This window comes from Cololabis saira, chromosome 10 (assembly GCF_033807715.1).
Source record: "Cololabis saira isolate AMF1-May2022 chromosome 10, fColSai1.1, whole genome shotgun sequence".
Lineage (NCBI taxonomy): Eukaryota > Metazoa > Chordata > Actinopteri > Beloniformes > Belonidae > Cololabis > Cololabis saira.
The window spans coordinates 33167965-33185920 of record NC_084596.1 but is presented as its reverse complement, the minus strand read 5'-3'; the positions used below and the strand labels follow the sequence as shown (position 1 = coordinate 33185920).

The 17956-nt window shown below is 39.5% G+C and overlaps 1 protein-coding gene across 1 annotated transcript in view; it reads right to left on the bottom strand.

Moving 5' to 3' along the window:
- Nucleotides 1–527: 527 nt before the first annotated feature.
- wls (Wnt ligand secretion mediator) overlaps nt 528–17956 on the bottom strand; it is a 39080-nt gene continuing 21651 nt past the window's right edge. The window contains exons 5-12 of the mRNA XM_061732631.1: nt 17612–17748; nt 12547–12715; nt 5775–5872; nt 5470–5533; nt 3683–3826; nt 3065–3148; nt 2765–2933; nt 528–1493 (exon numbers count right to left, since the gene is read on the bottom strand). Coding sequence (XP_061588615.1) covers nt 1384–1493; nt 2765–2933; nt 3065–3148; nt 3683–3826; nt 5470–5533; nt 5775–5872; nt 12547–12715; nt 17612–17748 — 975 coding nt within the window. The 3' untranslated portion in view covers nt 528–1383. The remainder of the gene's footprint in view (nt 1494–2764; nt 2934–3064; nt 3149–3682; nt 3827–5469; nt 5534–5774; nt 5873–12546; nt 12716–17611; nt 17749–17956) is intronic.

The window sequence follows — 17956 nt, the reverse complement described above, 5'->3', positions numbered from 1 at the left end:
TTTTGAAATGTTGACCTTATGAAAGTGATTAAACCATGAATCATGTACCGGCTTATTGACGTAAGATGTAGAGATGTCCTTTTCCCTGCAGTCAATATGCACTGGACTAAACTGCTTTCTCTGGGGAAAGAGCAAGAAACTGCTACTGGATCACCTCCTCTAGAAATACTGCACCGAGTTGTACATTTGTGAGAAATGTGAAAACCAAAAAAATGAAAAAAGGACTTCATGTGTTACTCTTTCTGTGATTAACTTAAAATATGAAAAAGTGAGAGCATGCTTGTCGTTCTACTTTGACCCTTGCAGAGGCGCACTCTCCCCACCTAAAATATCTAATGAGCTCACATTTTGGTTGCACTTATTTTGAAAATCCAAGCTGCAGCTGAAAAGTTTGACTGTTTAAAAAAAATAAAGAAAAACATAATGTTCACAATAAGAAGAAAATGTTTAGCTACAATAGTGACATTTCTGTAGTTCTCTTTTTTTTAAATGATGAATAAATCAGTCAAGAATTGATGACAAAACAATAATAGGCAGAAGGTTTTTTATTATTTAAATTAGCTTACAAAGCAAACCTAAAAACAACGTGTGATTGGCTACAGTCAACTTCAAAAAGGTATTGATAGTTTGATTCATACTTTTTTTAAAGCTGAAAATAAGTACATACATATAAAAAAAGACAGATATCTACATTGTAACATAATGAACATACTTTTCCCAAAGTGGCAGTTTTCCACATTTCCCCCAGTGATGCAAGAAAAATAGAAAAAAAAAATGGACTATGAGTGACAGCAGTACATAACACTTTTTTTATTAAATGATGGATGCATCCTCGAATGACATAAAACATAATAAAGCAGGACATTCAAAACATTTGGCTGAAACGTCTCACTGTTCATGTCCCTCAGCTCAGGCCTTTACCGATGACTGTTTAACCACTATACTTGAAAAGATAAGTGTGCCAGCTGCTAAATGCACCTTCTCTCCACCAATAAGTGGTTCTCTTCACTCGTGAATCTCTTTGTAACGCAGCTTTTCAGTACCTGACTTGGTGTATTGTGCAACATTTACAATCGGTATAGTTTACGTTAATGAGGATGTGAATGAAATGTTACAGGAGAGTCCTACATGAAATGAAAAGGGCCGATACGAATTTTGATATTCTAAAAAGGTACAACAGGGACTTTGGAAAGAGGGTGCCATGTAAACAAGCTCCGGTTTCGGTGCAGCAACAGATGGGCTGGTAGCTGCATGCAGGCTGGATTGTGTAAGCACTTATAGGGACAGGGAGTGTTAAAAAAAACAAAGAAACATACTGAAACTTGTCTCAGCATAAAGATATTGGAGCAGTAGGTAGTAGATAGGAGTCTGAGACACAGCAGTCTATTCCTGGGCTTCTTTGCCAGTCATTTTGTAGATCTCAGTGGGGCCGTCAACATGAGTGATGGTTGTGGTCAACTGGATGTCCTCCCCGCTGCTTGCTCCAGTATCACCTGCACACAAACACCATCAGCACAGAAACGGACAATGATACAATGCCAACGCCTAACGCGTCAAGAGCGCGTTAACTTCTTTGTGATGGCGTCACTATTTGCTGCTGCATCTCAGGCTGAATTTCAACAACAGATACTCAGCTCACTCAACAGAAGTGCAGCTTGGACAGAGCTGCTCTTCCTATGTCATGGTTTGATGCACTTCAGGGAAAACTTCCAGAACTAAGCCCTCTCTCTCTCCCCTTGTCAATGACAGCAGATGAATGGCTTTCATTACCTCCTTGCTCTTCTCCCCACCCCCTCTCTTCACTTCTCCATCTCATTCTCTCTGGAAGGAAGCCTGGTGTCCATTAGAATCACTCTCTTGGGCCAAAAAAGACCTTTTTTCCCCCCTGGGAATCTGGGTGCTTCTCAATCTCCACCACCCCTTCTCAAAAAACCTTGGATGAATAGGCAGCTTTAGAGCGGAGGACAGGCACTTGCTCTCCATCAGACGGGAGAGTGTTTTTCTTTCACTCTCATACAGCAAGGAGATAAGTTGGGTGAGTCAGGCCACAATTAACTTTGTTTAACTCAGTGCCATGTTTCTATTCTTCTTTCAGTTGCACTTTAAACTCTTTACCGTGCATTCACACCGAAAGCATCACAGGCATCATACGCGTCCGGCTGCCATTCATTTCCTATGAAAGCTCGCTTTCATATGTGTCGGAGGCGTTGGGAGCGTCAATTTGAGGTTGAGAGAATCTCAACTTTATGCAAATGAGCAGCGACGACGCCGAGGCGGCGTCCAATCACAGACCGGGATTCCCAAAGCAAGAAGGTTCAATGCACATTCTTCTACAAACATACACTCATTCACATAGCTGTGCACTAACAAACATATTTCATCAGGAATTAATCTTTCTCATCTTGCAAACTGATATATTTCCAGATTTGACTGCCGTTTTTACCTGAACTCTGCTCATATGAACCACATAACTGATGGTTGAGGAGCTGGATGGATGGTCTGAGCAATTTTATTTGATACATCGATCCAACGCAAAACCATTAAAAGCAGTGCTTATTAATCACAAAACACAGTTTAAACAATATGACCAAATTCGCTTCGACCCGGATAGGCAAGCGGTGCGATGCAAGCGTCCTGAGCGACTACGGGCGATTTTTGACGATTTCGGTGTGAATGCACAGTTACAGTTAACAGGAAGCTGCAGGGTTTATAAACAGCGTATGTTAGTCTGACTGCTTTCAAAGCTTGGAGTAATCGTAGTTACCTGTGATGCACTGACCACTTGAATGCTCGTCCCCATAACGTTTGTGAGAGGGTGCGTAGAGAAACATGATGGCGAAGACGTACAGATTCCACATGCCATAGATGCCGGTAAAGAAGGCACTGTGCACCTGCACAGTGTGATCCCCCCAGTGCCAGTGGCCCTCATTCACCTGAACACACACAGGAAAATGAGAGGTTGTTGGTATATGCTTTGTTGTATATTGTTGGAGTCAAATATAAAATAGTTTTTAGGGTCATCTTGAACATTTATATATTTAAAAATCACTTCACAGAGACTCACCTGGCTGATGATAAAGAAGATGACCGTCATGGCAGCACAGGTCAGAGTGACCAGCATGAGAAATTTGAACCTGAAAATAAGACCCTAATAATAAAAAACAAAAAAGGGGAGGGGGCAAAAGCAGGACAATTAAGTACAAAACCGACTTAACTGAAACAGTTTGCTGACTTAAGTGCAAATGTTTGCAAGTGGAGGGCCCCAGACAGCTCAGTGGGTTGAGTGGGTGCACCACAAGCAGAGGCTATCGCCCTCCCGCAGTAGGCGCAGGTTTGAATCCCGCCTGATGCTCTTCCCATTTTCCAGCCACTTTCAAAATAAAAGGCCACCAGAGCCAAAAAAAAAAAATCTTTAAACATTTTTTTTTAAATAAAAGACAAAAATGTGGTGTATTGATCAATAACAGGGCAGCCACTGAGATATATGCATCTCTTTCACACATCTGAGTACAAATATGTGCAAGTAAAATGGGGTTCCTCACATAGACATCTCAATTACTACCCCCATTTCACATAAATACAGCAATTCTGCCCTCACTTTTACCATCTTACTCCCATGAACCTAGAGACTGGTTCCCATCTACCTCTAAATACATGAGTGCTAAATGATCTGCATACACACCTCGTAGTGTAGACGTCTGGCCTTCGACATGGCAGGCAGTGACGACCTCTTACCACTGATGTTGCGAAAGACTTGAAAAACCATGAAGCAGAGGAAGAGGAAATAAAGACAGGCGCAGATCCCTGCCACAATTATGAACGCCATCTGAGTGTCGAGTGTCAAGGAGGTAACGAGCCCATGTAGTCATAAAGGTACCCATCTAATATGCAAGTGTTCCAACCTATGCTTTCCTGCAATGAAAACATCATGTTTTAGTGCTTTGTGAAGTTATACACCTAATTTGCAAAGTCATAAATTTTGGTGCCGTAGACAGAACCAGTGAGACTTGTGTTAGACATCGTAAATCGTTGTGCCCAACGTTATCGAAAGCAGGAAGATTCAGGATAAAATAAATAAATAAATAAATAAATATAGTAGTGGCTATTTGTTCTCAAGGTGAATTATTAAAAACTCAAAAGTATCAAACTATAATGAACTGAATCAAATCAAACGGCCACTGAGACACAGGAGTAAATTTACGCAGGATAAACAGAGTCCATTGTGCAGGCAGAAAATGAAGTTTCTTGAGGTTTATTCCACTGGCAAACAAACAAACAACGAACAATGGCCCTTTGTCGCCTCTCTTGCCCTGGTAAAAAAAAAAAACATCTGCCCTCCCAGGTGCCTGCCTCACCCGTGTCTGCCAACCCATATATGTAAACTCACCCGGTGCCCTCTAGCTACCCAGTACCTTCAAAATAAAAAGCATGCTTAAGTACCAAAATAAACTTAATCAATACTAAATATCATAAACAAAACTAAAAAGGTGTGTTCCCAAAGCTAATCCACAAAAACTAAATATAAATAAATAATAAATTACTAAATAATGCAAAAGTGATAAATAGCTCCAACAATTTAAATGGGAAAAAGCAGAACAAGTCAGTCGGAGAGCTAATAAAGAAACAGGCCGACTCACAATCACACCATACTGAGACGCCGAGTGATGCTTTCACATATGGCACCACTGAATTATTTCTCATCACATTAGCCTAGAGATTAGCTCCTAGTTCAGGTTGATGCCAAAAAATAAATAAGTCATGTATGGTTGGTAAAGCAGTTTCACTGAAAATCTTTTTTTGGGCCACCTGCAGTGTCAGAGCATGTAGTTAATTTATAACAATAATAATAATAATTAGTTAATAGTTAATTTAGCGCCAGTTTAACATAGTAGTTCCTAGACCGCAACGTTTCAGCTCGACCTGCAGCCAGGGAAGTTTTCAGGTGATTCCAGAGCTGAAACAAGGAGGTTTAGTTGATCTGCAGTTCATCAGGATTGATGTCAGAGGTACACTACAATGTACACATGAACCCTGCAGTCAGTACAGCCTACAAGAATTATACCAGCAACATCATTATATAATTATCAAGATAAAATTAATATAATAAAAGGCTCAAAAGCTAAATCAGACCCAGAACCATGAAGTCAAACCAAACAGTCAATTTTGGTTGGCTGTAATTAAAGTCTCTAGTTGGCCTAGTGCCAGTGGATAAAGAGGTTTTTACTTTTCAGAGCATTACACATCCACCTGCATGTTCAACATATTACCTATGACCTAGTATTCAACATATAAAGCAGACTGCTTTAGTGAGACCATATACATTTTTTTATTCCAATTCAATGTTATTTATGTAGCATCTATTACAACAGAATAAGTTGTCCCTAGGCACTTTCCAGAGACCCAGAACATGAAAAATGTGTTTCGAATTTAAAATGTATTTAAATCAAAATGTAGTTTGAAAAAGGATACAGCCAGCTCCGTTCCAACATCAGAGGCCCAGATGCTGTAGAAGGGATTAGTTAGCTGAACTCCTCTGAGAACAAAAGAAAATCAAAAAAAGGCTGTGAGACAAAATTAATGTTAAGTAAACATTAGTTTAACTAATTTTAAACAAAAAGTAAATAAAAAAATACAGCTGAAAATTATTCATAAAAGCTAAAAAAAAAGAAACACATTTCACAATGTTCACTGAAAAATTACATTTAATTATTTACCTTTTGAGAAAAAAAAAAATCAAGGTGAAAGAAAAGAAAACCACAAAAAGCCCGTCTTACCTCTCACACATGTCAAAGATGAAGAGGCAGAACGATCCAAACACAATGGGTCCAACCTGCTTCCAGTAGACAGAAAAACGGTTCCTCTCCGTCTGATCCTGAGAGCAGCACACAAAAGACATACTTTAAAATCAAACCTAGACATATTAATAAAATGAATGATTAGTTTTAGTGGATTTTGGCAAAATTCAAAACATTTTTTACTCTTATTTTTAATTTCATTTCATTCTTGAATTTTTGTACTATTTTATCATTTATGCCTTTATATGGGTCACTGTTATCATTCTGCTGTTTTTAACATGTACAGTATGGAGGTAGATTTGTTTCTTAATTATTCAATCAAAAAATATATTTTCAATAAAAAAAGATTTCACTTCTATCAGAAAAAAAAGATTTCAATCAAAGAAAAAAAGTGTTTGAATGCAAAAAAATATTTGAGACTCAAAAAAATGCATTTGAACACTTTCTTCACTCAAACATGTCTGACTCTATTGTCTGACCAATGGGGAACACACCACACACTTCAAATATAAAAATAAGTGTTCAAATGCAATTTTTGGGGGTCTCAAATATTTTTTTGCATTCAAACACTTTTTCTTTGATTGAAGAAGTTTTGTTTTATTGAATTGATCTTTTTTTTATTGAAAATATAATGTATAAATGTCCTACCCATGATATGGCCCAAACACAAAAGAACACTACTTAAATCAAAAAAGTTGCTTCAAACAAAAAAACTTCACTTTTATCAAAGAAAAAATTTCAGATCAAAGAAAATAGTGTTAAAATGCATTTTTTTGAGTCTCAAATATATATATATATATATATATATATATATATATATATATATATATATATATATAACACTTTTTTTCTTTGATTGAAATAAATTTTTTTGATTGAAGTTAAAAAAGAAAATATTTTTTGATTGAATAATTAAGAAACAAATCTACCTCCATAGTACGGCCCTTTGGTCAACCTCGGCTGTTAATATGTGCTCTATAAATAAAGTTTGAGTTGAAAGTGTGTGTTATTTGAACAGCGGACATTCATATACATGATTTCAAAAAGGGCTCAAGTGAAATCAAACATGTAAACAGTGACACACAGCAATATGATAAATGGGTAGTTGGTACAAAAACACACAAACCTGAAAGTCCTGGAAGAAAAATACTATAGAAAAACTTTCATGACCTTTTCAAATCTGCCACTGTAGATACAAACCTTCACTGATGATTTCATTTAATTATGCAATAAAATGTTTCTTAAAGACTCCATGACATAAACATAAGTGGTATCCAAAGTAAAACATTGGTGGTACATTCATTAACAGAAAAACTGGGTGATGAAGAGTCAGGTGCGGCAAACGAGCCTACGATGAAGCTACCACAGCAGCTCAGAGTGTGAACCGTCATTATTGATCAGATCATTGAAACTGAAAAGCAGAGATGCAACATCACTTCACTGAGCATGCTGCTTTGAAAGAAACCTGTAAGTAATTTAAATTAATCTAGATAGATGAGAAGAGCAGAGCCAGAGGAAGCCTGCTGTGCAAAGGCTGGATAAAGACAGTAATCCTGTCTCAGGCAGACATGGAGCTCATCAAGGGGGTCTTCAAGCTAATGGTGCCAATCACGTTCCATGTGAGATGAGAGGGAGAACACACACACACACCTCCACGACTGCCCCATAACAGGCCGAGTGACAGAGTTCAGATAAAAATGACCTGCACTGCATGTGTGGGACGAGGCTGAACTTGTGGAAAGGTTTTGATGGTGGGCTCACAGCTCCCAGACACCCTCAGCCATCCTCCGTCCACAAACAGAGCTGCAAAGAATTCTGTCTCCTGGACCAACATGGCAGCGAGTAAGATAGGGAAACAGCCCCTGCTGCACAAAATCTGACTCTGTAAATCTAATTTTTAAAAATAAAACACTCACACAACTGTTTGACAGACTAAAAAAATAGATAAATAAATCACATTTGCAGAAAAGTTAGGACGTTTTCTCAAAGTTGGCATCCTAATGAAGCCTGGCAGCTGGCATTGTATCAGTGAATAAGAGGGCAGCACTACCATCATGAGATACCTGACAACCTAGACTGGAGCAGTCAAGAAGGGAGGTTACTGAAGGGGTTCAAGCCTTGACAACAAACTGGACGGGTCTACAAACACAGATATCCGGTACCGAAAGAGTCAGCTCTTCTTCCTCAGGAGGCTCAGGTCCTTCGACGTATGCAGCGAAATGCTGCATACGTTTTATCAGTCAGTGGTTACCAGGGTCTGCTGGGGCGGTACAAAGACTGATAGCAACACTAGGTGAAGACCTAGTCCGACCGGTCAAGAAGGTTAGCTCTTTGCTTGGTAAAGAGTCTGGACTCACTGGCAAATGAAATACTTGTTCAGGGATAATGTTTGTCTGGGGACATTTTCAGAGCAACAGAAACGAGTCCACAGGAGAGGGAGTTGTGTAGAAGAGGAAATTCAACTTGAACTTTTGTCAGTAAAACAGCAACTACATCTACCATGCACCACCGCTTCTCGCCTGTAATGAGCTGGGATAGGCTCCAGCAGACCCCCGGGACCCTGCACACGATGAAGCTTATATAGAAAATGGATGGACATCTAGCTTGCAGAGGAATGAGTCAAGCGCCGTCTTCTGTTCAGCTTTCAAAGTAAAAGTCCGACTAACTGTCCGATTTAAACGGCCGTTATTGCTCAGCTGCAGCTTCTACACCATTTACACATTACTACAGTGTTTGTTATATGTGCATGTACGTGGGCATGAGCGTTGTTGATGTTTTTTTTTTTTTTATTTATTTTTAAATATGTAAAGCAATTTGTGCTACATTTTTATGTATGAAAACTAATCTTTAAATAAAGATTATTACTATTACTACATTATTATTATTACTCTGTCAGCATCGTGTTAAAATGCCCAGAGACTAACACGATCGACTGATTTGATCTGAGTGTTAAATACAATGAAACAGGACCTGAGTTTGTTGTCCAAATGTTTGTACACCACACCTTGGATAATATCTTAAACTTATTGATTCTGTTCAAATTAACCACCACCACAAGTGTACTTTTATGCTTTTATCCCTGAACAGGTATTTAACAAATTAAATAAATAAAATGCAATGACTTTCTCTCAGAAAATAAAACATAAAACAATACAAAAAAAAAAATCTAAAAAAAAGGGGCGTGGTGTGTCAATCCCACATTGTAAATAACAAATAATAAACTTAGAAAATAAAAAATAAAAAACTTTAAATGGCCATCTGAGAGAAAAAAAAACGACATAGGAAGTTAGATGAAATAAAGCAGACATCGGGGGGGTAGTCTGTGGCGGCGGTAGGCCTGGATGAGCTGGAGATACATTCCAGTGAGGTTCTTACAGGAACCCCAGCTCCCCCAGCCAGACGGCATTATGAGTCTTATTTCAATATGTGCCTGTTACCTCACCTCCTCTGCTTCCTGGAAGACAAACACCTACATAAAAGGGACCGACATTGCTACACAGCATAAGATAATTGTATCAGTTATGATTGCAATTTTGGCTTCAAGGCAACATGATCTTAACATATTTTTGGTTTTTCCCAATTGAGTTTGAGGAAGGAGACAAGGAAGACACTTCATTTCTTGTTTTATCCGACACAATGTTAACCCCCCCCCCCCCCCGCAAAAAAAGAAAAGAAAAGCTCAGAGCCATGAAAGCATCTAACAATGGCTCTGCCAAGTCTGGAAATACATTTTGGATCTAAATAGCTGTAGATGAGCTCAGAGTTGGAAGGGAGCCTGCAGTCGGACGAACAGAGATGCCAGAGATCAAGTTGAAGCCTGTCTGCAGATAACACACATCTGAAAGCTCGTCTCTGTTCATACACGTTATATTTGGGGATTTTCTTATACAAAATATCATAATAGGATCCATGTCTGTTAGTGGTTTAGTTGAAACTGTTTCTTATACACGAGACACTCACAGCTAAGGACGACATATAGATTTGATAGCTGAAGCTGTTTAGGGGCGTGTATCTTTAATTTTTTTCTTTTCCTACTACTTCTACTTTCAGTTGAGAGAGATATCCTGGGTATGTTGAACCTGCTACACAGCGAGCGGCCCAGGAGACGACACAACACAAAGATGGCTTCTTTAGCTGGCAAAATGCTTTTTTGGTTTCTAATAATAATGTGACAAGCTTCCAGCTCATCACCTCCAGTGGTTTCCTTGTCCTCTCTTTCCTGTTCCTGCATTTGGTGTTCCTTTTACCCCCGACACATGGCTGTGCAGCATGGGAGATATACCGGGACTGCGTCAGTCCCGGTGCTGCACAGCAGGAGTTGAGACTGTCATTTCAGCTAAGAAATACACAAACAGATATAAATATGTAGAGAGAGACAAAGGGCCAATGACTAGGCCTGTGTTGAAAAAAATCGATTTCCCAATTCTAAAATCGACTCTCATATTAATTCCTAAAAATCGATTCATATGTCTAAAGATCGATTTTTTTTTTTTTTTGCGGGGGGGGGGTGTTCTTTTATTTATTTATGCATTTTTTTTTTTCATCATTACATTACAACTTTTGGTTATGTTTTTGTTTATCCCCAAAAAAGGAATGTTTTGTTGGACACGAGAATAACTGGTGCCATGTTTTTGCCTTTAAATATGTTTAAAGGTATGAAAACATTAAAGTGTTATGTTATAATTGCATAAATTGTCTATTTCATTACTTTATATACTGTCTTGGGGTTACATTTGCAAAAAATGCTAAAAACCAAATGCTCAAAAATTAAAAACCAAAATAGAGCGAAAATGGAACAAATAAACGGAATGTGGGAAAAAATAAAACCGATTTCATCCGTCTCTGTTTCCTCCCTGGATCTGTTTGGTAATTTTGCCCCACGATGTTTCTGAAAGCAGTTCTATCAGCATTCTGGGAGCTGATTGGTCCTTACAGCATCATTAGTTGCAATACTTGCTGTTGAATCTCAATACTTGTATTAATATGTTGCATAACTACAGTCATATAATTCATGCAACAGCTCAAAAAACTGTTTTAATAACACTAACCCAAATCAATATCGGAATCGGTTCGAATCTTGATAATCGATTCTGAATCTTAAGAATCGGAATCAAATCTTGACATTTGAATCTCCAGCCCTAACAATGACACAATGAATTTCTGTAACATTTATGTAAAAATGGGCCATCAATTACCCAAGTGGGCAAATGGCTTTTTTTTTTTTTTTTAATCTTGCCAATGTCATGCCTAATATGAATATATATATATATATATATATATATATATATATATATATATATATATATATATATATATATAAAGTTTATTATTAATTATTATAATTATTAATATTATTGTTCATTTGTGACCAATTTGTGGGTCTGACGACAGGGAACCGTCTACAAGAGATACGACAGGTTTACAATGTGGTGGTACCATCGATGGCACATTCCTGTAAGTGTCTCCTTGACGATGCGCCGACCTGTAACTGGAAGGGATGGAAGCTGTTATTCTCCAAGCTGCGTCAGATCCCCCCAAGTGTTATTTTAACCGTGCTGGTGTATAATAGGTCAGACCGTAGACCGTTTCAGGGCCTACGTCATAATGACGTAAGGCGACTGGCTGGAGGCGAAACAGAGCAAACCTGAATGAAAGTAAGAATATTCACTGCTGTTTAGTTGGCTATAAAAGTTCAACATAGTAAAGTTAAGCACGGTAAGTAAAGAAGAATAAGACGTACAGACAAACCCAACTTTTATGGTATTTGGGTTGTACATGTGTAAATACAGAGACACAGACCGACACACAAATTACACTTGTAGGGATTTTCCAACAAAAGCGGTTCCAGAGTGAGTGCCTACATCGACACCAGCTACAGCTACAGTCACTAGGAAAGAGCTGCTTTCTCTCATAACAAAACTTTGGTTGGCGAGACGCAGGAACCGGTTAGGTCAGGGGTGAGGAGTGGGATTAGAGCGACCCATCAAAAAGAGGCAACAGTCATTGATAAAGTCAGTCTGTGACAGGCTGATAGAGAAGAAAGAACCAAAAAGAAAAGGAAACTTAAAAAAAATAAATAAATAAAAAAATAAATAAAATAAAAAAAATCAGGCAGCAGAGGTTCCTGGGGTAGATCACATCCTTGCACAAAAAAGAAAAAAGGTAGATAGAGGGTTTAACTGCATATCATCCAGTCTGAGTGAAACATTTTGATCACTATTATTAATGAAAAAACTAAACTGCGTCACTGTAATTTGCAAAAGCACCGGAACGACGATGTTTCAATCCCCCAATGGCCTGTGGAACCCATTCAAAGGCACAGGTATAAATCCTGATAAAAGGCATGTTCATAGACACCGGCTCATACAGAAAAACAGTTTTCACAAGTGCCAAAGGTTGTTTAAAACAACCTTTACAAACCCAGACTGGCAACATTAAAACATTAGCTTAGAAAGTGAACCTTGGACCACTACAGAAATGCAGAGTTCAGTCATGTGAGCATCAAACCATTTCCTTAAAACAACCAGCTCTCAACTGGTTCAAGCACCAGCCCAGAACCGGCACCTGGATCAAGTTTATGCGCACAGCGAATAACAGCTACCTAGGTATCCAACGCTGGATAAACCCCAGGTGGCAGGCTTGGGACTTGTTTCAATTATATGCATTAAAGCAAAAAAAAAAAAAATTTGAAAAAGAAAATGTATCAAATTCTATTTTGATTAACTTTGAATTTAAGCTTCATACACCGTACCATGAGATGTTCGCCACAGAAGATGATCCAGAATGAGAGCAGCATGGAGTAGAAGATGCCCTGTCTGATGTCTCCGAAGAGCAGCATCCAGGTCCAGTCGAAGCCGATGGAGAACCACTCCACCGGGATGTTGATGAACGTCATGGAGATGCCCAGAGCCAAGATTACCCTGGGGAAGGACGTGATGAATAATCAAACTTATCACTTAGACATATGAGGATAAATGAGACTGAAAAGGATACAAATATTTAAAACTAATGATCTATTTTTCTCTCCATTCATCTGTTGAAGTTTTAAGAGCTGAGGGGCAACTAACTGGTTTACACCTGCTTTAAACGATCCCAGTACCTGCATTTAAAAATTGGCGGTAGGAATTTTAGATTCCCCTCCAATGCACATGATTAGATTATGCATTTCACATATTATACATGTAGCATTTGTTCTTATTGCACATAACACACAGACAAGGAATCAGTGAGTTGGCACGTGAGATGTGTTGTGTAACCAGATGGGTGTCGGGACTAGATTTCCTTTATTCGGGACATTTCCAACCGAACGGACAGCACCAACGCTCCTCTCTCCCCAAGCAGTCTTGTTTAGATCTTAAATGAAGCAGGTTCATTAGATCTCTCAGCACTGGTGAGATATCTCCTCTCCAAAAAGGACTCAACTGTTCCTTTTCTAAATAACTCGTACATCCTTCCTCATTATCACCCGGATCTCATCATAAAAATCCAATCCCTTCAAATATAAACAACAAAAACTGAGGAAATCAAGCAATTTTTCACTGGCAGGTATCAGAGAGGCGCGAACAGAGATGCAGAGTCCCTGATAGAGATGTTGAAGTAAAATATGAAGGTGACTTTTTATTTGTATCTAAAAATCACTGGGTATACAGTAATGGTTGCACTTAATTTCTTACTGGACAGAGAAGTTCTGGAGAGCAAAGAAAGGAAAATGAGTAGTGTGCAGAGAGTTTATCTGGGGCAGCATGGCACAGACTGGAGAGCTGAGACAGGGACCGGATTGACTCAACACGTGTAGGACAAGATGTAAAGAGCAAAGTGTTACGTGTCCTACTGTAAATAAACTATTTTCACCAAAACATTATTAGCATAATACAATTTGTGTGTGTGTGTGTGCGCCGGTCAGTGAGTCTTGGACGGGTCAATTCAACCAAAGCCATCATTAATGTCATGTGACAAATCGTCCATCCCCAGTGTCAGCATCATTCTTTCACACTTCACAGTATATATTTGGTTACAAATATTGATCCTTAATGACTGTATCATTAAGTATTGAGAAGGTCTGAAGTTTACCATTCTGACACTTCAGTGGCCGAGCCTGACGGAGACTGGTGAGGCTTTTACAGCAGGAAAAAAAATCATCCCCTGTCCACAAATAGGGTTCAAGTCGCACTTCCTGAGAGCCTCCTGGTCATCTGGGAATAAGAGCTGTGTGTGTGTGTGTGTGTGTGTGTGTGTGTGTGTGTGTGTGTGTGTGTGTGTGTGTGTGTGTGTGTGTGTGTGTGTGTGTATGTTCACTGGTGCGTTTCTGTCTTTAAAGCATGTGTCTGCTGAGTGCTAGCTTGCAGATTTTGTAACGCATTTCACGCTTGGCCGGGCACTTCCTGTGACGCAGATCGCTGCCTCTTACTAATCCATCTTTCCTGCATCATAGAAAGTCACCAAAACACTACATTCTGAGGACAGGGTCAGCTTTTCACAGCATGGCCTTTAAACTGCTCACTGCAGGCACCAACACCGATATTTGGGTTGACATTTTGAGTCAAATTTTCTAGAAAAATATGTTGCAATGATGAGACATCTGACAAGTGACATTTTCATGAGATTAGACGGCATCTCGTTTTATATTAGTTTGGATACTAACACTGTAAATGCAACAGTTACATCTACGGAAACTTGAGACACTCAAAACAACAAATTCAGCCTCCACTACACATCGTAAGTCTGACCTATTTGAGCCTTTCACACACATTTTAAGGGATGTTAAAATCATTCTTATCTTATATCCAACGATAAAACCTTGTTCAGATGTTAAGATAGAGATTCATAGCAGAGGTCTGGAGTGTTCAGGTGTGTGTTCAGAAGGATGCCAAGCAGGAAAATGAGAGATAGAAATGCTCTTAGAGAAGCAATTCTTGCTGCACATCAGTCTGGAAGGGTTATAAAACCACTGCCAAACAATAATCATTTCAACATTCGACAGTGAAAAGCTTTCAAGACCATTACAAATCTTCCCAGAGGCAGGCATCCCCAACTACTCATGCAATGCTCAGTAAAAAATACAGTAGAGAGACCCAACATGCCTGAGTGAGCACTTTAAAGTCAATGACAGTGCTGATAAAGGACAATTGAACTTGTAGAGATTGTTGGGGAGAGCTGCCAGGATTAAGCGTCTTCTGTACAAAAAACAAGACCTCTGGAACAATGTTGTCTGGACAAACAGAGTCTCATCACCGCATTTTAGCATGTACAGTTTAGTCGAGCTACAGCTAAAGCACAAAGGCTGATTAATTGGACACTTTTCTTTGTCCCAATATTCATGCGGTGAAGGGAATTGATTACCAACCAAAGAATGTCACACCCCACCACTAAAGGTGCCGTTATTGAGCCGTTACCTAATACACCCGTTCGGCAACCATCTAACTTCCAGGTTGAGTCTCATGTGGAACCAAGTTTCGTTGCAGTTCCTCGACTGACCGCTAGAGGCCACAAAAGGGAGTCGATCTCCATTGACTCCCATGTTGAAATGTCCATCTTTAGAGCAGAAATAAACATTTTCAGACTGGTTCAAAAAGCCATTTTGGTCTCAATTGTTTGATTTCACACCCATGACAACTCTGAGGGGGGTGAATGTTTTTGTACCCCGCCAGGAGAGTTTATATCAAGCATTACATTTATTCTTAATATGATTGATTGACATTTGTCTCAGCCAATGGCTAGCCGTCATCAGAATTTTTATTTTTGTTAGCTCCGATTTGTAGTTATGTGAAGACATAAAAATAGGGCTCCTACCAGGCAAGTGCGGGGCCAGTAAGTTCCACCCAGTTCTTCAACCGGTCTAAAGATGTTTTGGTCGACCGTGTCAAATGCAGCACTGAGATCCAGCAAGACCAAGACTGAAATGCTGCCACTATTGGAGCCGATGTCTAAGATTACACCACGAACCGAAACAACAGATAAATCTTTGGCTTGGCTGGAAACGACAAACTGGACCCACGGGGGAACGATGAGTTGGTCAGACACACAGCTCATTTTGTAAGTCCAGTTCTCTTCTGTTTTTGTGTTCTTCTCTTCATCACTCCGTGTCACCTTCTACCAGCACTTGTAGGTAAAAGTCTGGGGCAGTAATTGTGCAGCATGTTCAGAGTGTATGGGCCAATTCCAGTCCTCCTTAATAGTTGGGGATTAGCTCGGCTTCAACTGCGTTATCTGGCTGTTAGACTATGAAAAGTTAAGTCTAGTTAAAGTTCAATTGGACTAAGCTGAAGCTCTGTTTTTTTCTAGGCTCATGTAAACCTGTCAACTGTCAAGCCCGGCAGTTTGAGAAACACCTAGTCAAAGTCCAGACTTGAACCCAAATGAAATTTTGTGGTGGGACCTTGAGAGCTGCGGACAAGCAAACATCCAAAACACCTCAACGAACTGCAGTACCGTTGTAGAGAAGAATGAGCAAATTCCAATACACCACAGAGAAACTGATAGTCATACGGGAAATTACCACATCAGGTTGTCGTTGTTAAAGGTGGACCTACAGGCCATCATGTTTTCACCCATTTAAATCTATACACCTGCATTCAAAATGTACTTCATCAGCGGTATTGATGAAGATGGGACACAGCAGACAAAACAATGACTTCTACGTTCTACTGCACCTCAAATGAACGCAAAGACGAAATCATGACCTTGTATTCAGACTGCTGAGCTTTTCACACATTTGCATAGCTGTTATCAGTTCAGTATTTGTTTAGGTTGTTCAGAGCATCACAAAGGATTAATGTTAGTTTGTTGAAGCGATTGCTTGGTTAACCTGCAAAACCTTTTTGTTCAACTTCCTGGGCACAAAGTCTCTTATAATCACAGGTGATAAATCTGGTGACACGCTGAACTCAGCCTATCTTAGGTAGGTGTAAACATTCCTGAAGTGGAGCTCTGGGGTCTGTTTCAAAAAGCAGGTTATGCAGAGATTCTGAGCATGTTTGAGCTGATCTCAGGGACACTCGGAGAAATTCAGTGTGTTGACTCAGGGTTAGTTTGTTGACTCAGAGTTAGTTGAAGCACCTTTCTGAAACAGGCCCCTGAAGGGCCCCTCACTGCCTGAAGAGGCTGAAACACAGCAGGTGCTGTTTGGATCACACCTACCCAAAACATCTAGTTTGAGACTGTGTTGTTTTTCATGTGTTGACAGATGATCCAACTATCTGTGGTTTGAAATCAATGAGTGACCAGCTTTTCCTGTGTCGCCACCTTGGATCATCGTTTTGCCCTTCACCCCGTTGCGATCGTAAAGAGACCAAAAATTAGGAACCGTGGAGGGTATTTCATGACTTTTCCCTTTTGGCTTAATTTTCTTTTGACAAATAACGCTCCTATGAAAATAGTAATTGTTGTTTTTCCATCAAGCTGAATTTGCCTGAGAGCATTTTTACACATACAAGAGTAAAAATAAATATTGGATTAAAAGGTGGTTAGTAACTTTTGCAGACAACATTAAGTAATCACTGTGACTCTGACTTAACCTACTTTTTTCTTGCTTCATCACTGAAGCACCATCAATGCAAGACTGAGCTAAAACTGTGGGTAAACCTTATTTAAGAATGATTATAAATCATAGTGGAAAGTTAATTTAACCCCTGACTGGGTTTTCAAACCTCTTTAAAAAAAATGTGATTCTTATCCACAATCATTGTTTCCTTTTATCTAGACTAAACAGGTGTCCTCTTGTCTACAGTCAGATGCTGATATAGAGGGCAATGCTGCAGTTTAGCATGCTCTTTAAGGACAATGGAGATAGATGGCTGGAGAACAGGCGGTAATCTTACTTTTCCAGAAGAACAGGAGGTCTACTCATGAGGGTGATGCGTCTCCAGTACCAAATCATGATGATGAGGATGCTGAGTGTGAGGAAGGTCTTCATGGCAAACCAAACCTGTGTGAAGCCTCCGTTCTGATGAATGCTCTTGAGGGAAAATGAGAAAGTCGTTGTCAATCACTGGTGGTATGCTTTACTTTGTGGCGGCAAGAAAGGACGAATGTTATCACTATAGTCTAGACCAGAGGTAGGCAACCCTGGTCCTTGAGTGCCACTGTCCTGCATGTTTTAGATGTTTCCCTGCTTTAACACACCTGATTCTAATTAATCATCGTCATCAGCTTGTCATCCAGGG